Source organism: Nymphalis io, chromosome 9 (genome assembly GCF_905147045.1).
Source record: "Nymphalis io chromosome 9, ilAglIoxx1.1, whole genome shotgun sequence".
Taxonomy (NCBI): domain Eukaryota; kingdom Metazoa; phylum Arthropoda; class Insecta; order Lepidoptera; family Nymphalidae; genus Nymphalis; species Nymphalis io.
Genome location: NC_065896.1, coordinates 12,733,381 through 12,746,530, shown reverse-complemented (window position 1 = coordinate 12,746,530; position 13,150 = coordinate 12,733,381). Strand labels below are relative to the sequence as shown.

The 13,150-nt window shown below is 31.4% G+C and overlaps 1 protein-coding gene across 1 annotated transcript in view; it reads right to left on the bottom strand.

Annotated features, from left to right (window-relative positions):
- Positions 1–13,150, bottom strand: part of LOC126770496 (uncharacterized) — a 96,860-nt gene that overhangs the window by 3,901 nt on the left and 79,809 nt on the right. The window contains exons 4-8 of the mRNA XM_050489899.1: positions 12,247–12,413; positions 11,760–11,843; positions 3,889–3,987; positions 3,165–3,283; positions 373–528 (exon numbers count right to left, since the gene is read on the bottom strand). Of these exons, the coding sequence (XP_050345856.1) occupies positions 373–528; positions 3,165–3,283; positions 3,889–3,987; positions 11,760–11,843; positions 12,247–12,413 (625 nt within the window). The remainder of the gene's footprint in view (positions 1–372; positions 529–3,164; positions 3,284–3,888; positions 3,988–11,759; positions 11,844–12,246; positions 12,414–13,150) is intronic.

Genomic DNA, 13,150 nt, shown 5'->3' with positions numbered 1-13,150 from the left:
TAAAGGATCTAATATGTTATAAAGTTGTCAAACGTAGTCGTAACAAAAAGAGAAAAGCATAAGATAAACTACAGACATATCTTGTAAGTTACTTTTAGCGAAGTTGCTTGTCGATTTACAAATAATATTTGCGTCATAGTGAATTCGCTTTGCCACCCCAATGTTTTTTCAATTTAATCTACAATTTATTGCACGATATTTTAATAACTTGGTTTACGTTTTATCACGTCAATATATTTACAACGTGATATTAATAAGTGCAACCACGAAAACAATATCGTTACACATCGTTCACGTTCAACTTTGAAATCGACAGCAATCTATCATAATATCTAGGAAATTGCTAAATTAACTAGTTCATTCACTTCGTACCCGCAGGTGAGCTGACGAACTCAACAAACAGGTCCTGGGACGTGCCGATAATGGAGTAGGGAAACTTTCCCATGCCACAGAAAGTTCCGATCACGGATGCTGATTCGTCTTTACCATCGTATATCCTGATGTAATCGTATGGACAATTTTCTGAACCTAAAACAAAAAACATGTATTGACATAGAAATGTAAAATACGCAATGAAGAGTAAAAGAAATAGTACAAGTTGCTAATTAACTAACTTTATTTTTTTCTAACGGTTTATTAGATTATGAATTTACGGTGCTGGGTTTGAAATATTAGGCTGTGGTCAACAGTTACAAAATATGTAATAAAAGACCTTTCTAAAACTGAGTCTAGCGGTTCAGAGAGATAGTGCTAGCGTCTTAGATACAATGCTATAGAACAAGTACTTGGACGGTGTGTTTTGTCTTCAATTTATATATAGTTTTATTTATTTTAATTCAATTAATATTCAAATTAAAAAAACTTTTTCTTTAGTTTGAATTCAGTATAATATAATAATTTCAGCAATATAAAAGGACCATTTCAATTATCTGCTGTGGTCACAAGCTCACTGTCAGTTCGTGACAAGTATATATATCTGTCGAAATGATAGGCAAATAAAATAAAAATACTATCGCATTTGAGACTCGAATAATATTATATTGAACAAACTATCTCGCGAAAGCTTAAAGTGTACAATATACAACTACCTAAGAATTATCTTGTTTATAGAACTACTGAATAAATTTCAATGTTCTTGCTTCAACTTCAATATATATCTGTATATATATTTATTAAATATGTACATACTGATTAATTTATCAAACGATTTATAAACTTGTGATTTACAAATACAACAATAAAATATGAAAAGAATACCTGTGGATAGTTAACGTACTTAAAGAATTTGATTTTAAAATATAACATATAAACAATATATTTTTAATCTATCGAAATTAAAGGCAAATCTATTCGAAAATACGTCCATAAGAAAAACCTAGTTACCAATAATTTTTCTATCGTTATTCTAGGTAAGGTGAACTTGTAATTTATAACGATCATAAATAACGGACATCCAATAATAGACATTAAATCTCTGACGGCCTTCCAAAACTTCTAACCGATATTACATTCTTAGCAACTGTCAAAACTTTTTGTACCCTCGTTACATTGTAAAAGTATGCAAGGAAGATATATTAGTACATGTATTTATATTTTTTTCGAAATCTTATTTGAATAAAGAATTTATAATTAAATTTTTTTCCTTTAGAAAAGATTTTGAAGTAACAATAGTCCAGTGTTTTGTAATACTTATCTAAAAGTATAAACATTCTAATTTTATTATGATTTCCTACAGATAACATTAATAATATAAATATTAATTATATATAGAATGTGCGTAAAATTTTTAGTAAGCGTCTACGTCTCGAAAGAGTAATTATGCTAAATCAAATCAAAAATATTTATTCAATTTAGAAGCTTATATATAGAATTACACTTTCTTATTGACTATCATAAATCTATCACTGGTTCGGAAATAAATACCTCAGACCCGAGAAGAACCAGCGAAAGAAGCTCAGCAGGATTTCTTTTTATATTTCATATTCTTCTGTATTGTTATATAAAGTCAAGTCAATCAGACATAGTTTCAGAGATCTCAAGATGAGAGTCAGTCTTATCCATATAATATTATTTAGCATAATTTGTAACTACACATTTACATTTATTCAGATATAAGTCCTTTTTGAAACTTATAAAAATGAAGATAAAATAAACAATAGATATAGTAACGAAAATATAATTTAGAAGATGTAAGAAAATTCGTAGCTACAATAATGTCTGCAAACAAATTGCAGATGTTTCTAACTTTTTTATTGTTTTATGAATATATTTTTGTTCGTGACTGAAGTTTGCTTTGTAAAAGTGCAGCACTTATTTGCTACAACATGTTGACTCTTCTTTATATCGCAAACAATATCCTCGTATCATTTATTTATAAGGCCATTGTGGTCAAACTTGACACAAAGTTGGTACTATTCTTATATAACTTAGTGTGACTTTTGTGGAACATTTTTCTTTGGTGCAAAATTTAGCTATTATATCTTCTAAAGATGTTCCGAGGATATTAAAAATATCCCATAAATTTTAAAAGAAAAATCTATAAAATAACATATATTCAATATATCTAAGTAAATTAATTATTTCAATATAATCATTTGACCATTGATATACAAAATATTGTTTTAGTAATTTTAACATGATTATTTTACATAAATCTAAGTATATAAAAATACTAACAGACTATGAAATACATTTTTACATATATTTATGTATTTAATGAATACCCAAGATTACCGTTGGTATAATTATCTATTGTTTTATTTATTCATGTAAAATATACTGTTATTACTTATATCATTTATAGATGGACATTATTAATAAACTCGCTAACAACAATTCATACTTTTTCTGGGATCCTGTTGCGAAGTCACTTAACATTTCCATAAAAGAGTAATTTACTGTTATGCAGTCGAGTAAGGGTAATAAGTTTGTGTTTGTTCACTGTACAACGTTTGTACGTTAATGTGTGTGTAAATTTGCTTGAATACCTAATTAGGACAAGTCTTTTATACACTTTAATTTACTTACTTGCTTAGTAACATATTATGTGTGAGATAATTTATGTACAATGCAGATTATACCAATTATTTTCTACGTATGAATGTTTCTAATTCATAATTATTGTCAATATACCTGTAAAATTATATAGGGTGCTCTAGCCTCACCTGATGTGATTGGTCGCATGGGACACGTCATAATGTTCTCGCAACGTTGCCCGTCTATGTTGAACTCCTCATTCTCTATGTACAGCTTTATATAGGGCAGCCTCGTGTTTAAGTGATATCTAGGGAGCAGAAACATAACACAATTTAGGGTTATATTTATGTATAATGAACAACACACTGAACTGTATGGGCAGAATCGTTATATTGTAATATTACTCCGTGTGTTACGCACCACTTTAATTTAGATTGACTCTGCCAAGGTTATATAGTAATGTTGTCTGGAAGGGATCGTTCCTATCGATTGGAGTCGCCTTATTATGTTATTTATATTGTAAGATTTTTTATCATTGTTGCGTACAATAAATAGTACTATTGTTGTTATTGATCTTATCTAACATCTATCTATCTATCAAATTTTTAAGTCAAACAAGAATAATATTCGACCTTACTTATAAAAATTGTCTGCAGGTGATTAGTTAAACAGTGCTTTATTGACTTATTTCGAATGTAAAATCAAATCAAAAAATTAAAAAAAGTGTTTAAGTAAAAAGCCGCTAAGCAACGTTTATAAGGTCGGTCTCAAGGTAAATGTAGAAATTGTATGCCGAAATGTAAAAAAAAAATCATGAACGAGGTAAAACTACTCGCAATAATTGCGGGGCTTAATGCCACAATTATTTACAAAAAGCGTACACTCTTATAAGTAACTTTCTTAAAACTGTACCTGCAATGTAAATTTCTCGGATACACGCCTGGATAAGCAGCCGACTGTACGTAGCAAGTCTGCAACCTGCAGTCTCGAAAAACTCGCTCGCAATACGACCTATAAAAAGTTACGATGAACAGTTCGCTCATAATGAATCCAACTTCACTGTTCAACTTTTATAACAACCATATATTGTTAAAATAAAATTTGTTTGACAAATGAAAGTGTTTTGTTAATTTAATAACGTTGATTGTATAAAGTAACCAAATTTGAAAGTCAATTAAATATTTCGAGTAATAAAGTTTTTAATTAAGTATTTATATTATATTAACTGTGTCGTTAGTGTCAAAGTTAATTTATAAGACTGCAGTTACTGAGGGTTCAAATTTCAGGTCAAGCCAAATAAATTGATTTCTTCGGCCAAAGTATCTCAGTATCTGTCCGGAAGCACGTGAAGCCGTAAATATGGATAACATCTGTGTTTGCGCACACATTAGGCACGGTAGTTAAATTCTGGCTATTTAATTTAGTTTTTAGATTAATTACTATAAATTCCGATGGCGGGCTTACTATGTCATACATAAATATATTATATATGTCAGCGTAAAAAATTAAGGAATGCTTATTTAAAATAAATATAAACTGTACTAAGTATTGGTGCTTTGCGGTAGAATTATCATTATATACTATATATATATATATATATTACTGGTGGTAGGGCTTTGTGCAAGCTCGTCTGGGTAGGTACCACCCACTCATCAGATATTCTACCGTAAACAGCAATACTTGATATTGTTGTGTTCCGGTTTGAAGGGTGAGTGAGCCAGTGTAATTACAGGCACAAGGGACATAAAATCTTAGTTCCCAAGGTTGGTGGCGCATTGGATATGTAAGCGATGGTTGACATTTCTCACAATGCCAATGTCTAAGAGCGTTGGTGACCACTTACCATCAGGTGGCCCATATGCTCGTCCGCCTTCCTTATCTATAAAAAAAAAAATACTGATGGCATGTATTCTACACACTAGTATATAATGGGTGTACATATCAATTGATTTATTAATAGTGATAATTTTGAACTAAACAATAGCGTACATAATATACGAACACATTAAAACTGTGACATAAATCAGCACCTCAATATAATTGGCTCGAATTCGCACAGGATGACATTTCGCGATTTATTTTACCATAACGCTGATACATTCACGCAATCACACGTCAATAGCAGCAGGCGAGAGTAAAATATAACGGAATAGATGCCATTATAAAAAGAAATAAATGAAAAATAAAAACTACCCGTCTGATGGATGACTCGAATTTGCAACATTGTTTTCTCATATTATTTTACTTCTAGTCAAGTCAACTGTCTGGCGTAGCTAAGTCTAGACTATATAGTTGTTCTGTATTTGTTTGTTTATTTGAATAACAGTCAATATTGTTTTATCTTGTATTATTTTATCAATATGTAAATGAGTAAAGACTCAACAGTTCAATATCTTTTTCGTCTCTGTTTGCCAACTGTTTTATTTTTTTGATTTTGTGTAAAATAATTAAATAAAGAGTGAAACCAAAGTAGTAAAAAATGTTCTTATTTTGAAAATTCATATTTTTCTCAAATTTTCAATAATTACGATCGAATTTAGATCACTAAGCGAACACTAGTATATAATATTATGTGACTGCCTCATTGGTCTAGTGGCTAGATATAATAGAGGCCCGAGGTCCTTGGTTTAAGCTCTGGTTCGGGCCATTAAAAATGTTTTAGGTTTTTGATTTTGTGTAAACACAGATACTTTGTAATAGCTAGAGTCTCGCAGTTACATAGTCAAGAAGTTAAACTTCCGTGCCTCGGAAAACACGTACAACCGTTGGTCATGTGTCTGAAGTCTTTCCGGTTGAGTTGGATTGCTGTCTCATCGCATAATACGAGTAAGGAAATAAAGAGTGCATCTGTGTTTGTTTACCTGTGCACTATAATATGTCCAACGCATTTGGCTAATCTCCCTGGAGACTGGTGGTCGTGGCCAAAATGGCCAAAATATTGGATATATTATTATCTATATATATATATATATATATATATATATATATATTATTATGTTACATAATATTGTATATCTGTTGGTCACAATATTTTGGCCATTTTGGCCACGACTGGTGGTCGTGGCCAAAATGGCCAAAATATTGGATATATTATTATCTATATATATATATATATATATATATATATATATATATATATATATATATATTATTATGTTACATAATATTGTATATCTGTTGTTGAATTTAATATACTTCGAATGATAATTATTATTATCATCGATTCATATGTATTTATATATTTTCATAAAAAAACATTTTATTACACTAGATTCTATACATGCATCTCAACTACTCTCGTCTAGAATAAAATTAATGTTTATTTTGTTAGTCCGTTCATTTGATTGAGCTTAACATGAAAAAGCCGAGATGGCCCAGTGGTTAGAACGCGTGAATCTTATCCGATGATCGTGGGTTCAAACCCGGGCAAGCACCACTGTATTTTCATGTGCTTAATTTGTGATTATAATTCATCTCGTGCTTAACGGTGAAGGAAAACATCGTGAGGAAACCTGCATGTGTCTAATTTCATTGAAATTCTGCCACATGTGTATTCTACCAACCCACATTGGAGCAGCGTGGTGGAATAAGCTCCACAACCTTCTCCTCAAAAGGGAGAGGAGGCTTTAGCCCAGCAGTGGGACATTAACAGGCTGTTACTAACATGAATTTAGGTATCTGCCAAATTCGAATTCGAGGTCGAATGTCTTTTAAAAATATCGGTGACAAGAAGCATAATACTAGTCATAACGTGAACATTATGTATAAGCGGTCTTATCAACTTTGTTGATAAGACCGCTTAGAAAATGGATTGTGAATCGTGAACCAATTAAGGTCACAGTAAAAATGTCTCCTGGGTAAAAACATCTTTAAAATTCTATCACACTATTTTTAGAAATTATAGGCGTTTTCAAAAAATGCTCAAATTTTGACCATAAGTGATTTTAGTATATTCCATTATGAATAGCGTTGATGCAACTTATTAAATATACTTGTAGAATACCCGCCTGGAGAATGTTCAGAAACTAAAATTTAATATGCAACTAACGATCTCCTACATTATAAAAATCCTAATATCGCTCCCAACAACACTCTAGAGGCTGTACATAAATAACGATTAAATAAGGTACGAATTTTTTAAGATATTAAGCTAAATACTTTCTTATGTTCTTCAATAAAATAAGTAAAAGAAAATTTACATAATACTTCTATTAAATTTGGACATTCGCCAAAATTTTATTACTAGTCAAAAAAAAAAAAATTGGAAAGGCAAATGTACCTAAATAAAATAACTTTTCCTGACAAATGTCGCAGAGCTCACGGATCCCGCATTCAGCAATTGTCCCGCACTCAAACACTTGATTACATGGCATAAATCAGAGGGTGCAATAATAGGCTGAACTAGCGCAGACCATTCTGCGCGATTTATTCACCATTTCGGTCACGTAGCGACCAAAGAGGTAGCCATTTGGAGGCCAGAAAATGATTCTGGCGACGTTTTAGGGTCTATGTAATTGAAGGTTGATTTATAAGATGATTACTGAGTTAGGTGCTTGTCCAAGTTCAAATGTGATCCGTTTTTAGAATTCATTATTAACAACCATTGTGCTGTTCGATCAATGGCCAGAATAATTACATTTAGTGAAAATGTTCAGTGAACAAATTATATAATAGATTTTTAAACGCCGCAGTATAAATTATAATGCACAAGTGTGTACGCCAATTGAACTCTATATGTTCTCATTGTTATTACTTGGTGGTGGGCTATGTGCAAGCCCATCTCGGTAGGTACCACCCACTCATCTGATATTTCACCGCTAAATAGCAATAATTAGTATTGTTATGTTCCGGTTTGAAGTGTGAGTGAGCCCAAGGAACAAGCACAAGCATAGAACACACAAAAAAAAGGGACATAACATCATACTTTCTAAGGTTGGAGGCGCATGGGCGATGTAAGGAACGGTCTAATATTTCTAACAGCGTTAATGTATATGGGTTATGGTGACCATTTACAATCAAGCGACTCATTTGGCCGTTCTTATACCTATTTAAAAAAAAAAGTCCAAACTGAAATCAGTCACGGTTTTCCGTATTTTGTTTCAGCGTTTTGTTAACTTTCTAACTCCGGGTTGTGATATGCTTCGAAGAACGCATCAATGAAACGGATAAGGCACAAAATAATAGTACAATAGATATACACACATATTATGTATGTATGGCCATAACCCATCGCTGACTGCGTTCTATTTACCGAACAAATTGCACACGAACATCAAAGCATACTCATTGAACATTTTGAAACAAATCGCATACAACGATTACCATTGTAGCATCACAGAACAATGGATGGAAGTGGCATGTGTTCAACGAATAGATATAAAAAGTTCAATGTGTAAAATAAAATGATGTAACGAATAAACCGCTATGAAATTTTTATGTGCTTAATTTGTTTTTATAATTCATTTCGTGCTCAGCGGGTAAGGAAAATATCGTGAGAAAATCTGCATGTATATAATTTGGCTGAAATTCTGCCACATGTGTATGGTGAAATAAGCTCGAAGCCTTCTTCTCAAAGTGAAGTTTTTTTTTTTATGATTTTTTTTTATGTATTTTTTTCATATTGTTTTAATGAAGAAAGCATAGGTCAATATTATTTTTTACTTTATTTTATGTTGACGCGATATTTTGTGAATGTTGTGTACACTTATAATCGATATACATATCAGAAGTTGATTTTTTCTCTTTGGATGTTATGTATGCCACCATTTTATATGTATGTTGTTAGTGTTTCTATTAAATAAATAAATAAAAAAAGTGAAAGGATATCTTTGCAAGACGGTAGGATATTCACAGGCTATTACTTTACTATTTACTTTAATAGGTAAATAGTAACTCTTTGTATATTAGATACATGACGTTATTTACAAACACTATATGAAGATAGTAATTGTCCCGCTACCAAGCTTAGGCCTCATCTTCTTTTCATATATATATTGCTTATTCTTTATTTATTAAAGCTGAATATTATCTGACATATGCAGTTTATTTCACAATGTTTTCACAGTACTCGCCTGAGTTTCAAGTTTGTTCAAGTTTAGCCACTAGAACCAATTAATTGAAAAATAAAGAAGTGTTAGATGGCATATCCATTGCGTTTTGTTCTGTGGACTTTTGGATTGTTTAGCGATATTGGTATAGAAACGTAATCTCATCTAACTTGAATATTGGAATGTATTTGGATTAGAATCAGCAATATTATTGGAAAATAATGAATTGAAACTGCGCACTGTGATAATTTACAAGCTTTGTTAGGCGTTTGTAGTTAAAGATAAACGTATGGCTTAAGTTAATATAGCAGTCCCGATAAAACCCAGTGGAGCAGATAAACGTGTTAAGCTTAACCGATGATAACGGATTCAAATTCGGTACAGCATAAGTGAGCGTAATATGTTTTTAAATTATTTTCATCATATCAGCGGCGAAAAAACTTTAAACAAAAATTCAGCATATATAACTTTCAAATGCTTTCTCTAGGCAAAAATATGGATAACAACGTGACATGAGGCGTACTATAAAATCGAATCGCGTACTGCTGATTGTTTTAAATTATATTAATCCAATTGGTTTTTCATACATATCCAGACTATTAAATGTAGGGCAGTATTTTTAGCGGTTCCACTTGCCGTAGCCACTGGTATTTGATTATGTTAGCCTTTTTAGCTCAAAGTAGATATATTTTAAATGTAATCCTTTAAAAATAAAATGCATGTGAAAAGTAACTTTAATATATTTTTTATTAGAGGCTTTTATATGTAATATAAAACTGATGTTAGTGCCAAGTTGGTGTAATTAGAATGAGTCATTTACATTGAGATACAAGATAATTTTTATTGTACATAATTTACATTTTTATGTAAATATTTCTGTTTTGTTTTTTTTTTAAATATTTTGTTACCACTTTATGTAACTGTGTTTGGGAATGGTGTTTGGGAATCCTGTAATCCTCCTGTGTTAGTTTTAAGTTAATGGAAATCGTGTTTTAATGTATGTTATGTACAACTGTTGGAGATTTAAATAAATTATTTTTTCAATCATTTATTAAACAATACATTTTGACTGATTTACAATACAAAAATTACATATTTTAATATTATATTTTATATTATAATAGCATTTGTGAAATAGAGTAACTACTTGGTTTCTTTACATTTCATCGAATCTTAAAAAATAGATTTGGAATATTTCGAGAATAAAGTACATCAAAATATACTTATACGTGTTTGTCGTGACCTTCCTACAGTTTGGATACCAACAATATTTGCCAATAAAGAAAATATTGAGAAGAAAAAAAAAATATAATATAATTATTATAAATTGCGTAATCAGATAAGTTTTTGGCGTTCTTAAATTATATTAAGCAGGTAAGTTAATTATATAAGATTTACATAGTACTTAACACTAACGGCCTTACTTATAAACGTTGCTTAGACAAACACTGATTGTTTTCTTTCTTTTGTTTTTGATTACAAATTTGAAAAAAAGAAGACACAGCATAGTTTTATTAAACACTCCCTTAATAACGTTTATAAGTAGAGCCGTTACAATAAAGGTCTGTTATTAAAACCGCTCTACTTTGTCAGTGATTTCTCTCCAATCAATACGTAACACTAACAGTAACGATATTAAAAAAATAACACATTATAATAAAACAATCCGAAAGTATTCCGTACGTAAAAATCCGTACGTAAAAATAACGATTGCTTGAAATGCAAATTTTATGTTGGCGTACTTTATTTCGTACCTTTAACGCGTGGAACTGAGATAGGAATAGTATGCGAGAGAGATGGCATGAGATTAGACGCCATTTACATAAATAATTTTCTTTTATATCCTGACCGTTTTCTTTTTTTTTTTTAGAATAGGAAGGCGGACGAGCATATGGGCCATTTGATGGTAATTGGTCACCAATGCTCATAGACATTGGCATTGTAAGAAATTTTAACCATCGCTTACATCATCAATGAGCCACCAACCTTGGGAACTAAGATGTTATGTCCCTTGTGCCTGTAATTACACTGGCTCACTCACACTTCAAACACAACAATACCAAGTACTGTACGCCAGTAGACTCGTTCACGGTGGCTATTCTAATTCTAATATCTAGTCAGGAGATATTGTGGCGCGAAACTGTGCGCGCAAACATAAATTATCCCTTATTATCATAGTCTGATGAGGCAACAATCCGATACCACTAATAATAATTCATATTCTAGACCAAAGGACTAAATGCTCTCTGAGGCACGGGAACGTTACAATTCCATTATCTTAACTCCGGCCAGCTACCAATTACTTGACAGAAAAATCCAATGACTTTGTCTTTGATCATTTTATTTGTTAAAATTTACACTATATTTACTAAAACGTAATTTATGTATTAGGAATAATTTACCTTCTACTCGAACAAAATGAGCATATTTTGTATTATAAATTTATTTCTCGCTCTTGTAAGAATTACAATAGGAAGCTTAAAGACTGACTGACTAAACATGTTTTCTCGTTCACTCATTACATTTAAAAAGAAAGTTAGTGTGCATTTGTCGATTTAATCATTGTTTTATATATATTTTATATATCATTAATTAGTTTAAAGTGGTAACTTGATTGGTGTGTTAACGGGTTAATTGTTGTATAATGTATGTATTGTTCATGTTTCCTAAATAAAATAAAAAAAATAAATAAAATGAAAATAATTTAATATAATTTTAAAAATTAAGTCTACTTACCCAGCCACAACTTCGCCCCGCCTATTAGGATACAGCTCAGGATGTTGCCCGTATCTTAGATACACTTCAAATTGTTGTTCCGCTCTGTTTAATAAAAAAATTTAAAAGTGATTAGCTATGTTTATACCACACTATTGTAGCATGTTATTATGATTATAGTGTAAGGAAGTGCATTCTAGTAACTTTAACTAAAATTTGACCTAAAGATTTCCTCATCGTGGCTAAAGAAGTTTATTAGGTGGCTTTTGGAGCAGGCCCACCTAGTACAAATCACTCACACTCTACTATAAAATAGGAATTCTTTGAATTCTTGTGATTTGGTTTGAATAGAAGTTATATTCAGGATATATACTGTCTGGCAATAATCGCTTTTAATTTTAACAAAAGTTATACATACATTTTTACACCATTTTACTCGAGATAGTCGAGAAGTGTTAGTAATGTTTGGGTACAAGTTTTATTGGTTACACTGATATGATTTATATACCTTGAATCAAAGCTGAAGTACGTTTGGTCCGTGAAGTTATCAGCGTGGAAGACTATCTTCACGAAATTCGTCTCTGATATGAAAGTCTGCGGCTGTTCTATCTCACCGCAAAATAAACCAGGTTCTTTCCTGTTTGAAACATCTGTCTTCGCATTACCGTCTACTATCTGGAAATAAAAAGTCTTATTACATTCAGGAAAACCATTTAAATAAATAATAATTGATTCCTATAAAAGGGTTGCAATATCTAATTTGAAAATTTGTTCGTATTGTGTCTTTAAAATTTGAAACAAAGCCAAGTCTTAATGTTTTAAGTTGGCTTCTCACGACCTTTGATATCACTAGCCGAATCACGCCATTTCACATCAATGCGAAGTTGGAAGCGTTCGTGCTGACGCAAGATATGCCTGTAACGGCTCGTCGAATCAAAACTTTGGTGACCTTGGGCATGGATTGCCCGGATGAAAAGTTTATTAGCTTAAAAAATATAACTCGCAAGATATAACCAAACTCTGAGAGCACCCTCACACAAATATACCTGGTGTGGTACGGCCTACGTAATCAAAGTCCATGGGTAAGCCACTTTCATAGTTAAAATTTCATACCACGCATGCAAGTTTTGTCAATATGTTCAACGCCAATCATGAAATGATTTAAAAACGCAATTTACTTAGGTCCGGGTTTGATTCCTCTATTAGGGGTTCAAATTAACGAGTTCTAATCGCTGCAATCTCGGTTCAGTCATAGGAGAAACTAAGACGAGATTATGTACTTGACAAAATAAGGCAAGGAAGGAATTAATATTGATGCGGACGTTTTAGCTGATGTTCCTAAATTCTCATAGCGCATCAGCTGATTTTACATTTATTTTTCTTAAGGAATATTTTCGTCATATTCCTTTTTT